This window comes from Pezoporus occidentalis, unplaced genomic scaffold (assembly GCF_034315485.1).
Source record: "Pezoporus occidentalis ecotype Australia unplaced genomic scaffold, CSIRO_AGI_Poc_V1 ctg506, whole genome shotgun sequence".
NCBI classification, from domain to species: Eukaryota; Metazoa; Chordata; class Aves; order Psittaciformes; family Psittacidae; genus Pezoporus; species Pezoporus occidentalis.
In genome coordinates this window covers 1-15,967 of record NW_026915843.1, presented here as the reverse complement: position 1 = coordinate 15,967, position 15,967 = coordinate 1, and the positions used below count along the sequence as shown (strand labels likewise).

Sequence of the window (15,967 nt, the reverse complement as noted above, 5' to 3'; positions counted from 1 at the left end):
CAAGGGGGGGTGTGTGAGGTGTGTGAATGGGGTGTGAATGGGTGCTTGTGAATGGGGAGTGAATGGGTGCTTGTGAATGGGGAGTGAATGGGGTGCTCAAGGTGTAAGTGTGCATGGGGGGGGGTGTGGGGTGCATGCGGGGTGGATGCTCACCGGGCTGCCCTGTCAGCATGCACAAAGCGAGTGTGCCCAAGGTGTGAGCGTGCCCCACACATGCACACCGCATGCACGGCCCCAGGGTCCTGGGTGTCCCTGACGGATGCTGGGGGGGTCCCAACCCTACGGGTGCGGGGGGGGGCCCGGGGGGGGCTGCAGCAGCCTCGTCACTCGGCTGAGCTGCGCCGCGGCATCCTCCTGCTCCTGCTGCAGCCGCCGGTTGCTGCGGCGCAGGGTCCGAACCTCGGCCTGGAGCCGCTGCTGCGCCTCCTGCTCCTGCCCAGGGCGAGAGCGGGGACAGCGTGGGGACCAGAGACCCATAGGGACCCATAGAGACCAGAGAGACCCATAAGGACCCATAGGGACCAGAGACCCATAGGGATCAGAGAGACCCAGAGGGACCAGAGAGACCCATAGGGACCCACAGGGACCAGAGAGACCCATAGGGACCCATAGGGACCAGAGAGACCCAGAGGGACCAGAGAGACCCAGAGGGACCAGAGAGAGCCAGAGGGACCCATAGGGACCAGAGAGACCCAGAGGGACCCATAGGGACCAGAGAGACCCATAGGGACCCATAGAGACCACAGGGACCCATAGGGACCAGAGAGACCCATAGGGACCCATAGGGACCAGAGAGACCCAGAGGGACCCATACGGACCAGAGAGACCCAGAGGGACCCATACGGACCAGAGAGACCCATAGGGACCCATAGGGACCAGATAGACCCATAGAGACCCAGAGAGACCAGAGAGACCGGAGAGACTCACAGAGACTCAGAGACCAGAGATACCATAGGGACCCATAGAGACCATAGAAACCATAGGGACCCAGAGAGACCATAGGGATCTACAGGGACCAGAGAGACCCACAGAGACCTGTAGAGACCATAGAGCCCATAGCGACCAGAGAGACCATAGGGACCCATAGAGACCAGAGAGACCCATAGGGACCCAGAGGGACCAGAGAGACCCATAGGGACCAGAGAGACCCAGAGGGACCCATAGAGACCAGAGAGACCCACAGGGACCAGAGAGACCCAGAGGGACCCATAGAGACCAGAGAGACCCATAGGGACCAGAGAGACCCATAGGGACCAGAGAGACCCATAGAGAGACCCATAGGGACCAGAGAGACCCAGAGAGACCCATAGCGAGACCCATAGAGAGACCCATAGCGAGACCCAGAGAGACCCATAGGGACCCATAGAGACCAGAGAGAGCCAGAGGGACCAGAGAGACCCAGAGGGACCCATAGGGACCATAGGGAGAGACCCATAGGGACCAGAGAGACCCATAGGGACCAGAGAGACCCAGAGGGACCCATAGGGACCAGAGACACCCATAGGGACCAGAGAGACCCAGAGAGACCCAGAGAGACCAGAGAGGCCGGAGAGACTCACAGAGACTCAGAGAGACCAGAGATACCATAGGGACCCATAGGGACCATAGAAACCATAGGGACCCATAGAGACTCAGAGAGACCATAGAGACCATAGGGACCTACAGGGACCAGAGAGACCCACAGAGACCTGTAGAGACCAGAGACCATAGCGACCAGAGAGACCATAGGGACCCATAGAGACCATAGGGACCCACAGAGACTCAGAGAGACCATAGAGCCCATAGTGACCAGAGAGACCATAGGGACCCATAGAGACCATAGGGACCCACAGAGACTCAGAGAGACCATAGAGACCATAGGGACCTACAGAGACCAGAGAGACCCACAGAGACCTGTAGAGACCAGAGAGACCATAGAGCCCATAGTGACCAGAGAGACCATAGGGACCTATAGGGACCAGAGAGACCCAGAGAGACCCATAGAGACCCGTAGAGACCAGGGAGACCATAGGAACCCATAGGGACAAGAGAGACCCAGAGAGACCCATAGAGAACATAGAGACCCGTAGAGATCAGGGAGACCATAGGGACCCATAGGGACCAGAGACACCCAGAGAGACCAGAGAGACCCATAGAGACTATAGGGACCCATAGAGACCAGGGAGACCATAGGGACCCATAGGGACCAGAGAGACCCAGAAAGACCCAGATACCCATAGAGACCAGAGAGACCCTAGAGACCCATAGAGACCATAGGGACCCACAGAGACCCATAGAGACCATAGGGACCCATAGAGACCATAGAGACAATAAGGACCCATAGAGACCCAGAGAGACCATAGAGACCATAGGGACCCATAGGGACCAGAGAGACCCACGGAGACCCCCCCACCTCCTGGAGATCCTCCTGCAGCTGCTTCAGCATCGCCTCCAACTGCGCCACCTTCTCCGAGAGGCTGCGGGACCTGGGGCGGGGGGGGGGGGGGCACAGGGCTGGGACCTTGCCTGCCCCCCCCCACCCCCATAAGGCCCCTCAACCCCCCCCCCCCCATCCATACTCATCCTCAGGGCTCCCCTGGCTCAGGGTCTGCTGGGCCCCAGTGCTGGGGGGCTCTGGGAGCTGCTGCCCTGGAAGGGGGAGGATGAAGATGAGAGCCCCCCCCACCCCCTCCATGGGGGGGGGGGGGGCTGAGACACCCCCAGCACCCCCTTTAGGAGCCTCCCCACCCCCACCACCCCCTCTGGGACCAAGACCCCAGAACCTCCCCAAACCCCCAAACCCCCATAGCCCCTTGTGACCCCCCCCCCCAGGCCCCCATAGCCCCTCGTGACCCCCCCCCCCCCCCAGCTCACCCCCCCTCTCCAGTGCCTCCAGGATGCTGCTGCAGGCGCTGGCCAGGCGGGCGATGGCCTCCCACTCCTCCTCCTGCGGCTCCCCGGTCCCTGAGAGCACTGGGGGGGGACGGACACAACCATGGGGTGGGGGCCATGGGGATGCCCGGAGGATGGGGGGGATCCCATGGGATGCAGGCCATGGGAAGGGGATAAAAGGGAAGGGGTTTGGGGGCACGGGGACCACTCACGCCTGCCCAGCGAGCGCCGCAGCGAGGGGACGCGGGGGGGTCTGGGCTCGGGGGGGGCCATGGGGCTGTCGGCATCCGGGGGGGCTGCCTGGGGGGACACGGGGTCAGTGGGGGACATGGGGGTCACAGGAGGTCATATGGGGGGGGGAGGTCACAGAGGGGGTCACAGAGAAGTCATGGGGTCACAGAAGGGGCACAGAGGGGTCACGGGGGGGTCACAGAGAGGTCATGGGGTCACAGGGTTACACAGGGCTCATGGGGGGTCACAGAGAGGTCATGTGGTCACAGGGGTCACAGAAGGGGTCAGAGGGTTACACAGGGCTCACGGGGGGGTCAAAGATTGGGTCACAGAGAGGTCATGGGGTCACAGAGGGGTCACGGGGGTCACAGAGGAGGTCACAGAAGGGGTCACGGGGATCACAGGTGGGGTCACAGAGAGGTCATGGGGTCATAGAGGAGTCACAGAAGAGGTCACAGGGGGTCACAGGTGGGGTCACAGGTCATGGAGTCACAGGTGGGGTCATGGGGTAACCCAGGGGTCATGGGGGTCACAGAAGGGGTCACAGTGAGGTCATGGGGTCACAGAATGGTTCACGGGGTTACACACGGGTCATGAGGGTCACAGAAGGGGTCACAGAGAGGTCATGGAGTCACAGAGGGGTTACAGACAGGTCACGGGGTCACAGGGGGGTCACAGGACTCATGGGGTCACAGATGGGGTCACAGAGAGGTCATGGAGTCACAGAGTGGTCACAGAAGGGGTCACAGGTGGGGTCACAGAGAGGTCATGGGGTCACAGAAGGGGTCACGGGGTTACACAGGGGTCATGGGGGGTCACAGAAGGGGTCACAGAGAGGTCATGGAGTCACAGAAGGGGTCACAGAAGGGGTCACAGGTGGGGATACAGGTCCTGGGGTCACAGGCAGGGTCACGGGGTAACACAGGGGTCATGGGGGGGGTCACAGAAGGGGTCACAGAGAGGTCATGGAGTCACAGAGAGGTCACAGAAGGGGTCACGGGGGTTACAGAGAGGTCATGGGGTCACAGGGGTCATGGGGGGGGGGCACAGAAGGGGTCACAGAGAGGTCATGGAGTCACAGAGAGGTCACAGAAGGGGTCACGGGGGGTCACAGAGAGGTCATGGGGTCACGGGGTTACACAGGGGTCAGAAGCTCTCACCGTGTCACCGGGGGGGGAGGGGCTGTGGTGCGGCAGGAGGAGGTCAGGGGTGGGGTCAACCAGGGGCTGCCTGCGGGGTCACAGGGGTCAGAGATCAAAGGGGGGGGGATGTGGGGGGGGGGGGGGAGTCAGGGTCCCAGGGGGATGTGGGGGGGGTTCTTCCCCCCCCCCCCCCTTTTCGGGGCTCACTCACGCGCTGGGGGGGGTCTCGGGGTCCTCAGCCAGAGCCAGCGAGCGCAGCAGCCGCAGGGTCTCGGGGTGCAGCCCCCCCGGGGGGGGCCCCGCCCGCCCCCCCTCGCTGCTGTCCCCGGAGTCGCTGCTCCCCCCGGAGTCGCTGCTGTCCCCAAGGGGCCCCCCCAGGTCCCCCCCCGCGCCCCGGCCCTGCTCCAGTGACAGCGCGTAAAGCTCCGAGAAGCTCCTGGGGGGGGGAACGGGGTCCAGTCCTGGCTCCACTTGGCCCCGTGTTCCCCACGTGCCCCCATTCACTCCCATGAGCCCCATTGCCTCCATTGACCTCCCCCATAAGCACCCACACGCCTGTGATGCCCCCCCCAACTTCTTCTTTAGGCTTCAATCCCCCCCAATGCACCCCATTGCCCTCCCCAAGCCCCTGCAATGACCCCCATTCCCCCCAATGTCCCCCCCATTCCCCCCAATGTCCCCCCCATTCCCCCCGATATCCCCCCCATTCCCCCAATGTCTCCCCCAGTCCCCACAATGCCCCCCTCTTTATTCCCCCCATTGCCCCCAATATCCCCCTCTCCACTCCCCCCCATCCCCCCCAATGTCCCTCTCTCCATTCCCCCCAATGTCCCCCCCATTCCTCCCAATGTCCCCCCATTTCCCCCAATGTCCCCCCATTTCCCATTTCCCCCCAATGTCCCCCTCTCCATTCCCCCCCATCCCCCCAATGTCCCCCTCTCCATTCCCCCCCATCCCCCCAATGTTCCCCTCTTCATTCCCCCCATGTCCCCCCCATTCCCCCCAATGTCCCTCCCCAATGTCCCCCTCCCCATTCCTCCAATGTCCCCCTCTCCATCCCCCCCATGTCCCCCCCCATTCCCCCCAATGTCCCCCTCTCCATTCCCCCATCCCCCCAATGTCCCCCTCTCCATTCCCCCCAATGTCCCCCCATTTCCCCTCAATGTCCCCCTCATTCCCCCCAATGTCCCCCTCTCCATTCCCCCCAATGTCCCCCTCTCCATTCCCCCCATTGCCCCCCATGTCCCCCCCATTCCCCCCACGTCCCCCCCCATTCCCACCAATGTCCCCCTCTCCATTCCCCCCAATGTCCCCCTCTCCATTCCCCCCATCCCCCCCATGTCCCCCCCCATTCCCCCCAATGTCCCCCTCTCCATTTCCCCAATGTCCCCCCCATTCTCCCCAATGTCCCCCTCCCCATTCCTCCAATGTCCCCCTCTCCATTCCCCCCCCATTTCCCCCCAATGTCCCCCTCTCCATTCCCCCCATCCCCCCAATGTTCCCCCCAATGTCCCCCTCTCCATTCCCCCCAATGCCCCCCATTCCCCCAATGTCCCCCCATTCTCCCCAATGTCCCCCTCTCCATTCCCCCCAATGTCCCCCCATTCACCCCAATTTCCCTCCCCAATGCCCCTCCCATCACCCCCAATGTCCCCTTTTCCATTCCCCCAATGCCCCCCCATTACCCCCAATATCCCCCCAATGTCCCCCCCATTTCCCCCAATGTCCCCCCCATTTCCCCCAATGTCCCCCCCATCCCCCCAATGTCCCCCTGATCCCCCTCACCGTCGGGGCCGGCCGTGGCGGTCGGGGGGCAGGAGGGTGAGGGTGGCTTTGGGGCGGCGCAGGAGGGCGCGCAGGCGCCGGGGGGGCAGTGCGGGCAGTGGGTGCTGGGCCACGCGCAGCAGGCGGGCGCCGGGCCGCAGCCCGGCCGTCTCGGCGAAGGAGAAACGGGTGACCGAGGTCACGACCCCCGCGGCGTCCACCGAAAAACCGGGGTGTCCCCCGGCGCCCCGCGGCAGAGCCAGCTCCTGAGCCTCACAGCCACGGGTCACCGCCTGCGGGCACGGCGGGGCCGGGGGGACACGGCATGGACCAAGGGGAGACACGGCATGGAGCCATGGGTGACACGGCATTGACCAAGGGGAGACATGGGGTGGAGCCATGGGTGACATGGTATGGGCATGGGTGACACGGCATTGACCCCATGGCTGACATGGTATGGACCCATGGGTGACATGGTATGGACCCATGGGTGACACAGTGTGGGCATAGGTGACACAGTGTAGGCATGGGTGAGACGTCATGGACCCATGGGTGACACGGTATGGGCATGGGTGACATGGTGTGGGCATGGGTGACACAGTATTGACCCCATGGGTGACACGGTATGGGCATGGGTGACACGGTATTGACCCCATGGGTGACATGGTATGGGCATGGGTGACATGGCATTGACCCAGGGGTGACACAGGGTGGACCCAGGGGAGACACGGTATGGGCATGGGTGACATGGTATGGGCATGGGTGACATGGTATGGACCCATGGGTGACACAGTATGGACCCATGGGTGACACGGTGTGGGCATGGGTGACACGGTATGGGCATAGGTGACACGGTATGGGCATGGGTGACACGGTATGGGCATGGGTGACACGGTATGGACCCATGGGTGACATGGTATGGGCATGGGTGACACGGTATGGGCATGGGTGACACGGTATGGACCCATGGGTGACATGGTGTGGGCATGGGTGACACGGTATGGACCCATGGGTGACACGGTATGGACCCATGGGTGACATGGTATGGGCATGGGTGACATGGTATGGACCCATGGGTGACACGGTATGGGCGTGGGTGACACGGTGTGGGCATGGGTGACACAGCATTGACCCCATGGGTGACACAGTATGGGCATGGGTGACACGGTGTGGGCATGGGTGAAATGGTATTGACCCCATGGGTGACACGGCATTGACCCAGGGGTGACATGGTATGGGCATGGGTGACATGGTATGGGCATGGGTGACACAGTGTGGACATGGGTGACACGGTGTGGGCATGGGTGACATGGTATTGACCCCATGGCTGACACTGACCATAGGTGACACAGCATTGACCCATGGGTGACTCCATCACCCCCACTGCCCCATTGCTCCCCATCACCCCCATTGCCCCCTCACCCCCATTGCCCCCTCACCTCCACCACCCCCATTAGCCCCTTACCCCATTGCCCCCTCACCCCCATTGCTCCCTCCCTCCCCATCACCCCCATTGCCCCCTCACCTCCCTCCCCCCCCCCCCCATTGCCCCCCCTCACCTGCAGCCTGGCCACCACCTGCGAGGCGGCTCCGTGGGGCAGACGCAGGCCGAGCCAATGCCCTGCCCCATAGAAAAGCTCGAGGCGCCCCTCGGCGAAGGCCCAGCCCAGCACATCCCTGCATGCGCAGCTGAAGAGCACCCCTGGCCCTCGGGGGGCCGCCAACACGAGTCGCTCGGCGGCCACCCCAAGCAGGCAGGGCACGTCGGGGGCATCGGGGGCAGCCCGGGCCCGTGCCCCCCACACCAGAGCCCCAGGCAGAGCCGCTGCCGCCCCACACCTCGGTGCCCGGCGCCGCCCGCCCAGCGCCGGGAGCAGGGTCCGGGGGGGAGCGGCAGGGGGGGGACCGGTGCCGTGGGTCCGAGCCAGCTCCTGCAGGTACTGGTACCGGGTACGAGCCGCCATGGCCCCCAGCCGCCCCCCCCGGCCCGCAGCGTTCTCGCCGTTGATGGCCTTGGCCAGCAGGAACTCGCGCAGCCCCGAGCCCCCCGGGAAGCGCTGCCCCACGGCCAGCGCCGGCCCGAACAGCGGCGTCTCCTCCGGGCGCACCACGGCCACGCTGCGGGGAGGATGTCAGAGGAGGCACCGGGCAGCGGCACCGGGCATTGGGTACCGGGTACCGGGCATTGGGTACTGGGTACCGGGCATCGGGCATTGGGTACCGGGCATGGGGTACCGGGCATCAGCACTGGGTACCAGGTGGGGAGAGCCCAGCACAGGGAGAGCCCAAAGGGATGGGGAGAGACCAAAGGGACGGGGAGAACCCAAACGGACGGGGGGAACCCAAAGGGATGTGGAGAGCACAAAGGGACGGGGAGAGCACAAAGGGACGGGGAGAGCACAAAGGGATGGGGAGAGCACAAAGGGATGGGGAGATCCCAAAGGGATGGGGAGAGCACAAAGGGATGGGGAGAACCCAAAGGGATGGGGAGAACCCAAAGGGATGTGGAGAGCACAAAGGGATGGGGAGAGCACAAAGGGATGGGGAGAACCCAAAGGGATGAGGAGAGCACAAACGGATGGGGAGAGCCCAAAGGGTTGGGGAGAACCCAAAGGGACGGGGAGAGCCCAAAGGGATGGGGAGAGCACAAAGGGATGGGAAGAGCCCAAAGAGATGGGGAGAACCCAAAGGGATGGGGAGAGCTCAAAGGGATGGGGAGAGCACAAAGGGATGGGGAGAACCCAAAGGGATGAGGAGAGCACAGAGGGATGGGGAGAGGCAAAAGGGTTGGGGAGAACCCAAAGGGTTGGGGAGAACCCAAAGGGACGGGGAGAACCCAAAGGGACGGGGAGAACCCAATGGGATGGGGAGAACCCAAAGGGACGGGGAGAACCCAAAGGGATGGGGAGAGCCCAAAGGGATGGGGAGAACCCAAAGGGACGGGGAGAGCCCAAAGGGATGGGGAGAGCACAAAGGGACGGGGAGAACCCAAAGGGCTGGGGAGAACCCAAAGGGACAGGGGGACACCCCCCTAGAATCCACCCAGAAGACTTTAGAGCCCCCCAAGCTCCCCCTCAAGCCCCTCAGACCCATGTCAGACCCCCCCCCCCCCACGAGATCCGGGGTACCCCCACCTGTAGGAGGTGCGGGGGGTGCAGGGCTCGTGGGCCCGCACCACCAGGAAGATGTGCTGGAAGTGGGAGCGGAGGGCGCGGGGGGAGAAGGGCCGAGCCCCCGGCTCCTGGAACACGATGGTCACGATGTCGTTCCCGATGTGCCGCTTCCGCAGCAGCTGGGGGGGGGGGGCACGGGGGTCAGCACCCCAAAACCGACCGGGGGAGGAGGGGGGGGGGTCCCCCATAGGGAGCTTGGGCTCTCCGGGCCCCCCTCCTGGGTACCCAGGGAGCTTCTTAATGGTCCTAAGACCCCCCCCCCAACCCCCTGGGACCCCCCCGGACCTGCTGGGGGTTGCTGGGGGTGAAGGGCAGCATGGTGCTGACGTGGAACATCACCTCGTAGCCGTGGTACGTGGTGTACAGCGAGTGGGTGCCCGTGGAGTCAGCTGGGGGGGGGGGGGGGGGGCACAGGCTGCACCCCAACACTGCTCACCGCAGCACCCACCATGGCCCCGTAGCCCTGGATCCCCATCAACCAATGTCCCTGGATCCCCATCTCCCAATGTCACTGTATCCCCATCCCTGTGTTCCTGTATCCCCATCTCCCAATGTCCCTGTATCCCCATCAACCAATGTCCCTGGATCCCCATCCCTGTGTCCCTGGATCCCCATCTCCCAATGTCCCTGGATCCCCATCCCTGTGTCCCTGGATCCCCATCTCCCAATGTCCCTGGATCCCCATCCCTGTGTTCCTGGATCCCCATCTCCCAATGTCCCTGGATCCCCATCCCTGTGTTTCTGTATCCCCATCCCTGTGTCCCTGGATCCCCATCCCTGTGTTCCTGGATCCCCATCTCCCAATGTTCCTGGATCCCCATCTCCCAATGTCCCTGGATCCCCATCTCTGTGTCCCTGTATCCCCATCCCTGTGTCCCTGGATCCGCATCTCCCTGGTCCCACCGTGTCCCCCTATCCCCTTCCATGTCCCCCTATATCCCCCAGTGATACCCATGTCCCTGTGCTCCCCATCATTCCCACTTCCCTACAACCCATTATATCCCCATGTCTCCCATATCCCTCATGACCCTGTATCTCCCCATGTCTCCCATATACCCCCATATCCCAACATGTCCCCATATCCCGCATGACCCTATATCCCTGCCATGTTCCCATATACCCTCATATCCCCCCATAACCCTATATTCCCCCATGTCCCCATATCCCCCATGACCCTATATCCCCACCATGTTCCCACATCCCCTCATATCCCCCCATATCTCCCATAACCCTATATCCCTGCCATGTTCCCATATACCCTCATATCCCCCCGTAACCCTATATCCCCCATGTCCCCATATCCCCCATGACCCTATATCCCCGCCATATTCCCATATCCCCTCATATCCCCCATGACTCTATATCCCCGCCATGTTCCCATATCCCCCCATGTCCCCCATGACCCTATATCCCCGCCATATTCCTATATCCCCTCATATCCCCCATGACCCTATATCCCCCATATCCCCCATGACCCTATATCCCCGCCATGTCCCCATATCCCCCCATGGCCCTATACCCCCCATGACCCTATATCCCCCATGACCCTATATCCCCCCATATCCCCCATGTCCCCATATCCCCCATGACCCTATATCCCCTATATCCCCCATAACCCTATATCCCCCATATCCCCCATGTCCCCATATCCCCATGACCCTATATCCCCCCATATCCCCCATGACCCTATATCCCCCATACCCCCCATGACCCTATATCCCCCATATCCCCCATGACCCTATATCCCCCCATATCCCCCATATCCCCCCCATATGCCCCCCATATCCCCCATACCCCCCATATCCCCCCATATCCCCCATGACCCCGTATATCCCCCCTATATCCCCCATATCCCCCATGTCCCCATATCCCCATGACCCTATATCCCCCCATATCCCCCATGACCCCTATATCCCCCATATCCCCCCATGACCCTATATCCCCCATATCCCCCACGACCCAATATCCCCCATGTCCCCATATCCCCCATGACCCTATATCCCCCCATATCCCCCATGTCCCCATATCCCCCATGACCCTATATCCCCCATGACCCTATATCCCCCCATATCCCCCATGACCCTATATCCCCCATATCCCCCATGTCCCCATATCCCCCATGACCCTATATCCCCCATGACCCTATATCCCCCATATCCCCGCCATGACCCCATATCCCCCACACCCCCCATATCCCCCACACCCCCCATCCCCCCCCCACTCACTGCGGGTGTCGAGCTGGGCTCGGTAATGGGGGAAGCCGCGCAGGCGCACGCGGGTGCCGAGCAGGGCCAGGAACTGGGCGAAGGGGGGCCCCGCACCCTTGTTGTTGTACATCTCCTCCTCCGAGCCCTGCCCCCCCCGGCAGTAGAGCACCCCCACCTTGCGCTGGAAGCACAGCTGGGACCGGGGGGGATCGCATGGGGGGAGCACGCATATGGGGCCTTGGGTGGTCTCGAGAGAGACCTGTGAGCCCCATTGTGTGAGCCCCATTGTGAGCCCCATTGTGTGAGCCCCATTGTGTGAGCCCCATCTTTGTGTGAGCCCCATTGTGTGAGCCCCATCTTTGTGTGAGCCCCATTGTGTGAGCCCCATTGTGTGAGCCCCATTGTGTGAGCCCCATCTTTGTGTGAGCCCCATCTTTGTGTGAGCCCCATTGTGTGAGCCCCATCTTTGTGTGAGCCCCATTGTGTGAGCCCCATCTTTGTGTGAGCCCCATCTTTGTGAGCCCCATCTTTGTGTGAGCCCCATCTTTGTGTGAGCCCCATTGTGTGAGCCCCATTGTGAGCCCCATTGTGTGAGCCCCATCTTTGTGTGAGCCCCATTGTGTGAGCCCCATTGTGTGAGCCCCATTGTGTGAGCCCCATTGCGTGAGCCCCATTGTGTGAGCCCCATTGTGTGAGCCCCATTGTGAGCCCCATCTTTGTGTGAGCCCCATTGTGTGAGCCCCATCCTTGTGTGAGCCCCATTGTGTGAGCCCCATCTTTGTGTGAGCCCCATTCTTGTGTGAGCCCCATTGTGTGAGCCCCATTGTGTGAGCCCCATTGTGAGCCCCATTGTGTGAGCCCCATCTTTGTGTGAGCCCCATTGTGTGAGCCCCATCTTTGTGTGAGCCCCATTGTGTGAGCCCCATTGTGTGAGCCCCATTGTGTGAGCCCCATCCTTGTGTGAGCCCCATTGTGAGCCCCATTGTGTGAGCCCCATTGTGTGAGCCCCATTGTGTGAGCCCCATCTTTGTGTGAGCCCCATTGTGTGAGCCCCATTGTGTGAGCCCCATCTTTGTGTGAGCCCCATTGTGTGAGCCCCCATTGTGTGTGTGAGCCCCATTGTGTGAGCCCCATTGTGTGAGCCCCATTGTGTGAGCCCCATCTTTGTGTGAGCCCCATTGTGTGAGCCCCATCTTTGTGTGAGCCCCATTGTGTGAGCCCCATCTTTGTGTGAGCCCCATCCTTGTGTGAGCCCCAGTGTGAGCCCCATCCCCATTGTGTGAGCCCCATTGTGTGAGCCCCATTGTGTGAGCCCCATTGTGTGAGCCCCATCTTTGTGTGAGCCCCCATCTTTGTGTGAGCCCCATCTTTGTGTGAGCCCCATTGTGAGCCCCATTGTGTGAGCCCCATTGTGTGAGCCCCATTGTGAGCCCCATTGTGTGAGCCCCATTGTGAGCCCCATTGTGTGAGCCCCATCTTTGTGAGCCCCATCCTTGTGTGAGCCCCATTGTGTGAGCCCCATCCTTGTGTGAGCCCCATCCCTGTGAGCCCCATCCATGTGAGCCCCATTGTGTGAGCCCCATCTTTGTGTGAGCCCCATTGTGTGAGCCCCATTGCGTGAGCCCCATCCTTGTGTGAGCCCCATTGTGTGAGCCCCATCTTTGTGTGAGCCCCATTGTGTGAGCCCCATCTTTGTGTGAGCCCCATCCCTGTGACCCCCATCCTTGTGTGAGCCCCATTGTGTGAGCCCCATCTTTGCGTGAGCCCCATCTTTGTGTGAGCCCCATTGTGTAAGCCCCATCCTTGTGTTAGCCCCATTGTGTGAGCCCCATTGTGAGCCCCATTGTGAGCCCCAATGTGTGAGCCCCATTGTGAGCCCCATTGTGTGAGCCCCATCTTTGTGTGAGCCCCATCTTTGTGTGAGCCCCATTGTGTGAGCCCCATCTTTGTGTGAGCCCCATCCTTGTGTGAGCCCCATCTTTGTGTGAGCCCCATTGTGTGAGCCCCATCTTTGTGTGAGCCCCATTGTGTGAGCCCCATTGTGAGCCCCAATGTGTGAGCCCCATTGTGTGAGCCCCATGTGTGAGCCCCATTGTGAGCACCAACTATTTGTGAGCCCCATTGTGTGAGCCCCATCTTTGTGTGAGCCCCATTGTGTGAGCCCCATTGTATGAGCCCCATTGTGTGAGCCCCATCTTTGTGTGAGCCCCATTGTGTGAGCCCCATCTTTGTGTGAGCCCCATCCTTGTGTGAGCCCCATTGTGTGAGCCCCATCTTTGTGTGAGCCCCATTGTGTGAGCCCCATTGTGTGAGCCCCATCCTTGTGTGAGCCCCATTGTGTGAGCCCCATTGTGTGAGCCCCATCTTTGTGTGAGCCCCATCTTTGTGTGAGCCCCATTGTGTGAGCCCCATTGTGAGCCCCATTGTGTGAGCCCCATCTTTGTGTGAGCCCCATTGTGAGCCCCATTGTGAGCCCCATCTTTGTCTTTGTGTGAGCCCCATTGTGTGAGCCCCATTGTGTGAGCCCCATCCCCATCTTTGTGTGAGCCCCATTGTGTGAGCCCCATTGTGTGAGCCCCATCTTTGTGTGAGCCCCATTGTGTGAGCCCCATCCTTGTGTGAGCCCCATTGTGTGAGCCCCATCTTTGTGAGCCCCATCCTTGTGTGAGCCCCATCTTTGTGTGAGCCCCATTGTGTGAGCCCCATTGTGTGAGCCCCATCTTTGTGAGCCCCATTGTGTGAGCCCCATTGTGTGACCCCCCCCCCCATGCTCACCCCCTGCTCATCCAGCTTCAGCAGGGTCTCGGGCACTGTGGGCACGGGGGGGGCGAGGCGCAGCCCCTGCACCCCCAGCCCGGGCAGCACCAACTCCAGCAGCTTCCGGGGGGGCACCCCCCGTGCTCCGGGGGGGCGGGCGCTGGGGGGCAGCGACTCCTCCAGCACCGAGCCCCGCAGCGCCCGCAGCTGGGGGGGGGGGGGGGGGTCACGCACACCCTGAACCCCCAGGGACCCCCCCGCACCTGACACCAACCCCCCTCCCCCCCCCCCCCCAGACCTGTGGGATGGAGACCCCAAGGCACCTTTGCCCCCCCCCCCCTTCTGACTCCCGCACCCCCCATGGCCCTCTGTGAGAGCGAGGCCCCATCACCCCCCAGCCCCCCATCGCCTCTGTCACCCCCTATCAACCCCCTTCACCTCCATCATCCCCAGCCCCCATCACCCCCAGCCCCCCATCACCCCCTAGCTCCCATCACCTCCATCACCCCCCAGCCCCCCATCAACCCCCATCACCTCCATCATCCCCAGCCCCCCATCACCCCCCATCACCTCCATCACTCCCAGCCCCCCATCACCCCCAGGCCCCCATCACCCTCAGCCCCCATCATCCCGGGTCCCCCATCACCTCCAGACCCCCATCACCCCCAGCTCCCATCCCCTCCATCACCCCCAGACCCCCATCACCCCCCCCCTCAATCCCCCCCAGGCCCCCATCCACCACCATCACCTCCATCACCCCCAGCCCCCCATCACCCCCCAGGCTCCATCATCCCGGGTCCCCCATCACCCTCCAGCTCCCATCCCCTCCATCACCCCCCAGCCCCTCATCAACCCCCCTCCACCCCCTCCCCCCCAGCCCCTCATCTGCCCCCATCACCTCCAGCCCCCCGATCACCCCCATCCCCTCCATCACCCCCCAGCCCCCCATCACCCCCCCTCCCTTCAATCCCCCCCACGCCCCCATCCCCCACCATCCCCCCCCTCCCCTCCATCACCCCCAGCCCCCCATTCCCCCCCTCTCCTCCATCACCCCCCATCCCCCCCCTCCCCTCCATCACCCCCCAGCCCCCCATCACCCCCCCTCCCTTCAATCCCCCCCAGGCCCCCATCAGCCCCCATCCCCCCATCACCCCCCATCCCCTCCATCCCCCCCCGCCCCCATCCGCCCCCATCCCCTCCATCATCCCCCAGCCCCCCATCACCCCCCTCCCCTCCATCATCCCCCAGGCCCCCATCACCCTCCCCCTCAAACCCCCCCAGGCCCCCATCCCCTCCATCCCCCCCCCCATCCCCCCATCTCCCCCTTCCCCTCCATCACCCCCCAGTCCCCCATCACCCCCATCCCCTCCATCCCCCCCCCCCCCCCCCCCCCATCCCCCCCCTTGCCCCCCCCTCACCGCGCTGCTCCGCAGGATGAGCCGGTGCAGCACCAGGGGCCGCGCTCCCTCCTTCTCCTCCCTCCGCAGGGACACGGCCACGGGCCCCAGCACCGGGTCCTCCCCCAGGAAGTTCTGGTGCTCTGGGGGGGGGGGCGAGGGCGAGGGGGAGCCGGGACCCACAGCTTGAACCCACAGCCCCATAGCCCCCATAGACCCCATAGCCCCTCAGCCCCCCACAGTCCCCATAGCCCCCATAGCCCCAACAGCCCCCATAGCCCCAACAGCCCCCATAGCCCCCATAGTCCCCCGTAGTCCCCATAGTCCCCATAGCCCTCACAGCCCCCATAGTCCCCACAGCTCCCCCCAGCCCCCATAGCCCCCCGTAGTCCCCATAGCCCTCACAGCCCCCATAGTCCCCACAG

At 63.0% G+C, this 15,967-nt stretch overlaps 1 protein-coding gene across 1 annotated transcript; it reads right to left on the bottom strand.

The window, feature by feature from the left end:
* Positions 1 to 279: 279 nt before the first annotated feature.
* Positions 280 to 15,746, bottom strand: SIPA1 (signal-induced proliferation-associated 1). The gene is made up of 14 exons (XM_062637170.1): positions 15,564 to 15,746; positions 14,164 to 14,352; positions 11,407 to 11,581; positions 9,467 to 9,570; positions 9,143 to 9,300; positions 7,568 to 8,126; positions 6,030 to 6,301; positions 4,456 to 4,680; positions 4,263 to 4,332; positions 3,084 to 3,171; positions 2,854 to 2,952; positions 2,559 to 2,628; positions 2,393 to 2,465; positions 280 to 432 (listed from the first exon to the last, which is right to left on the bottom strand). The coding sequence occupies exons 1-14, from the start codon at positions 15,744 to 15,746 to the stop codon at positions 280 to 282; spliced, it is 2,418 nt and encodes an 805-aa protein (XP_062493154.1).
* Between the last annotated feature and the right edge of the window lie 221 nt (positions 15,747 to 15,967).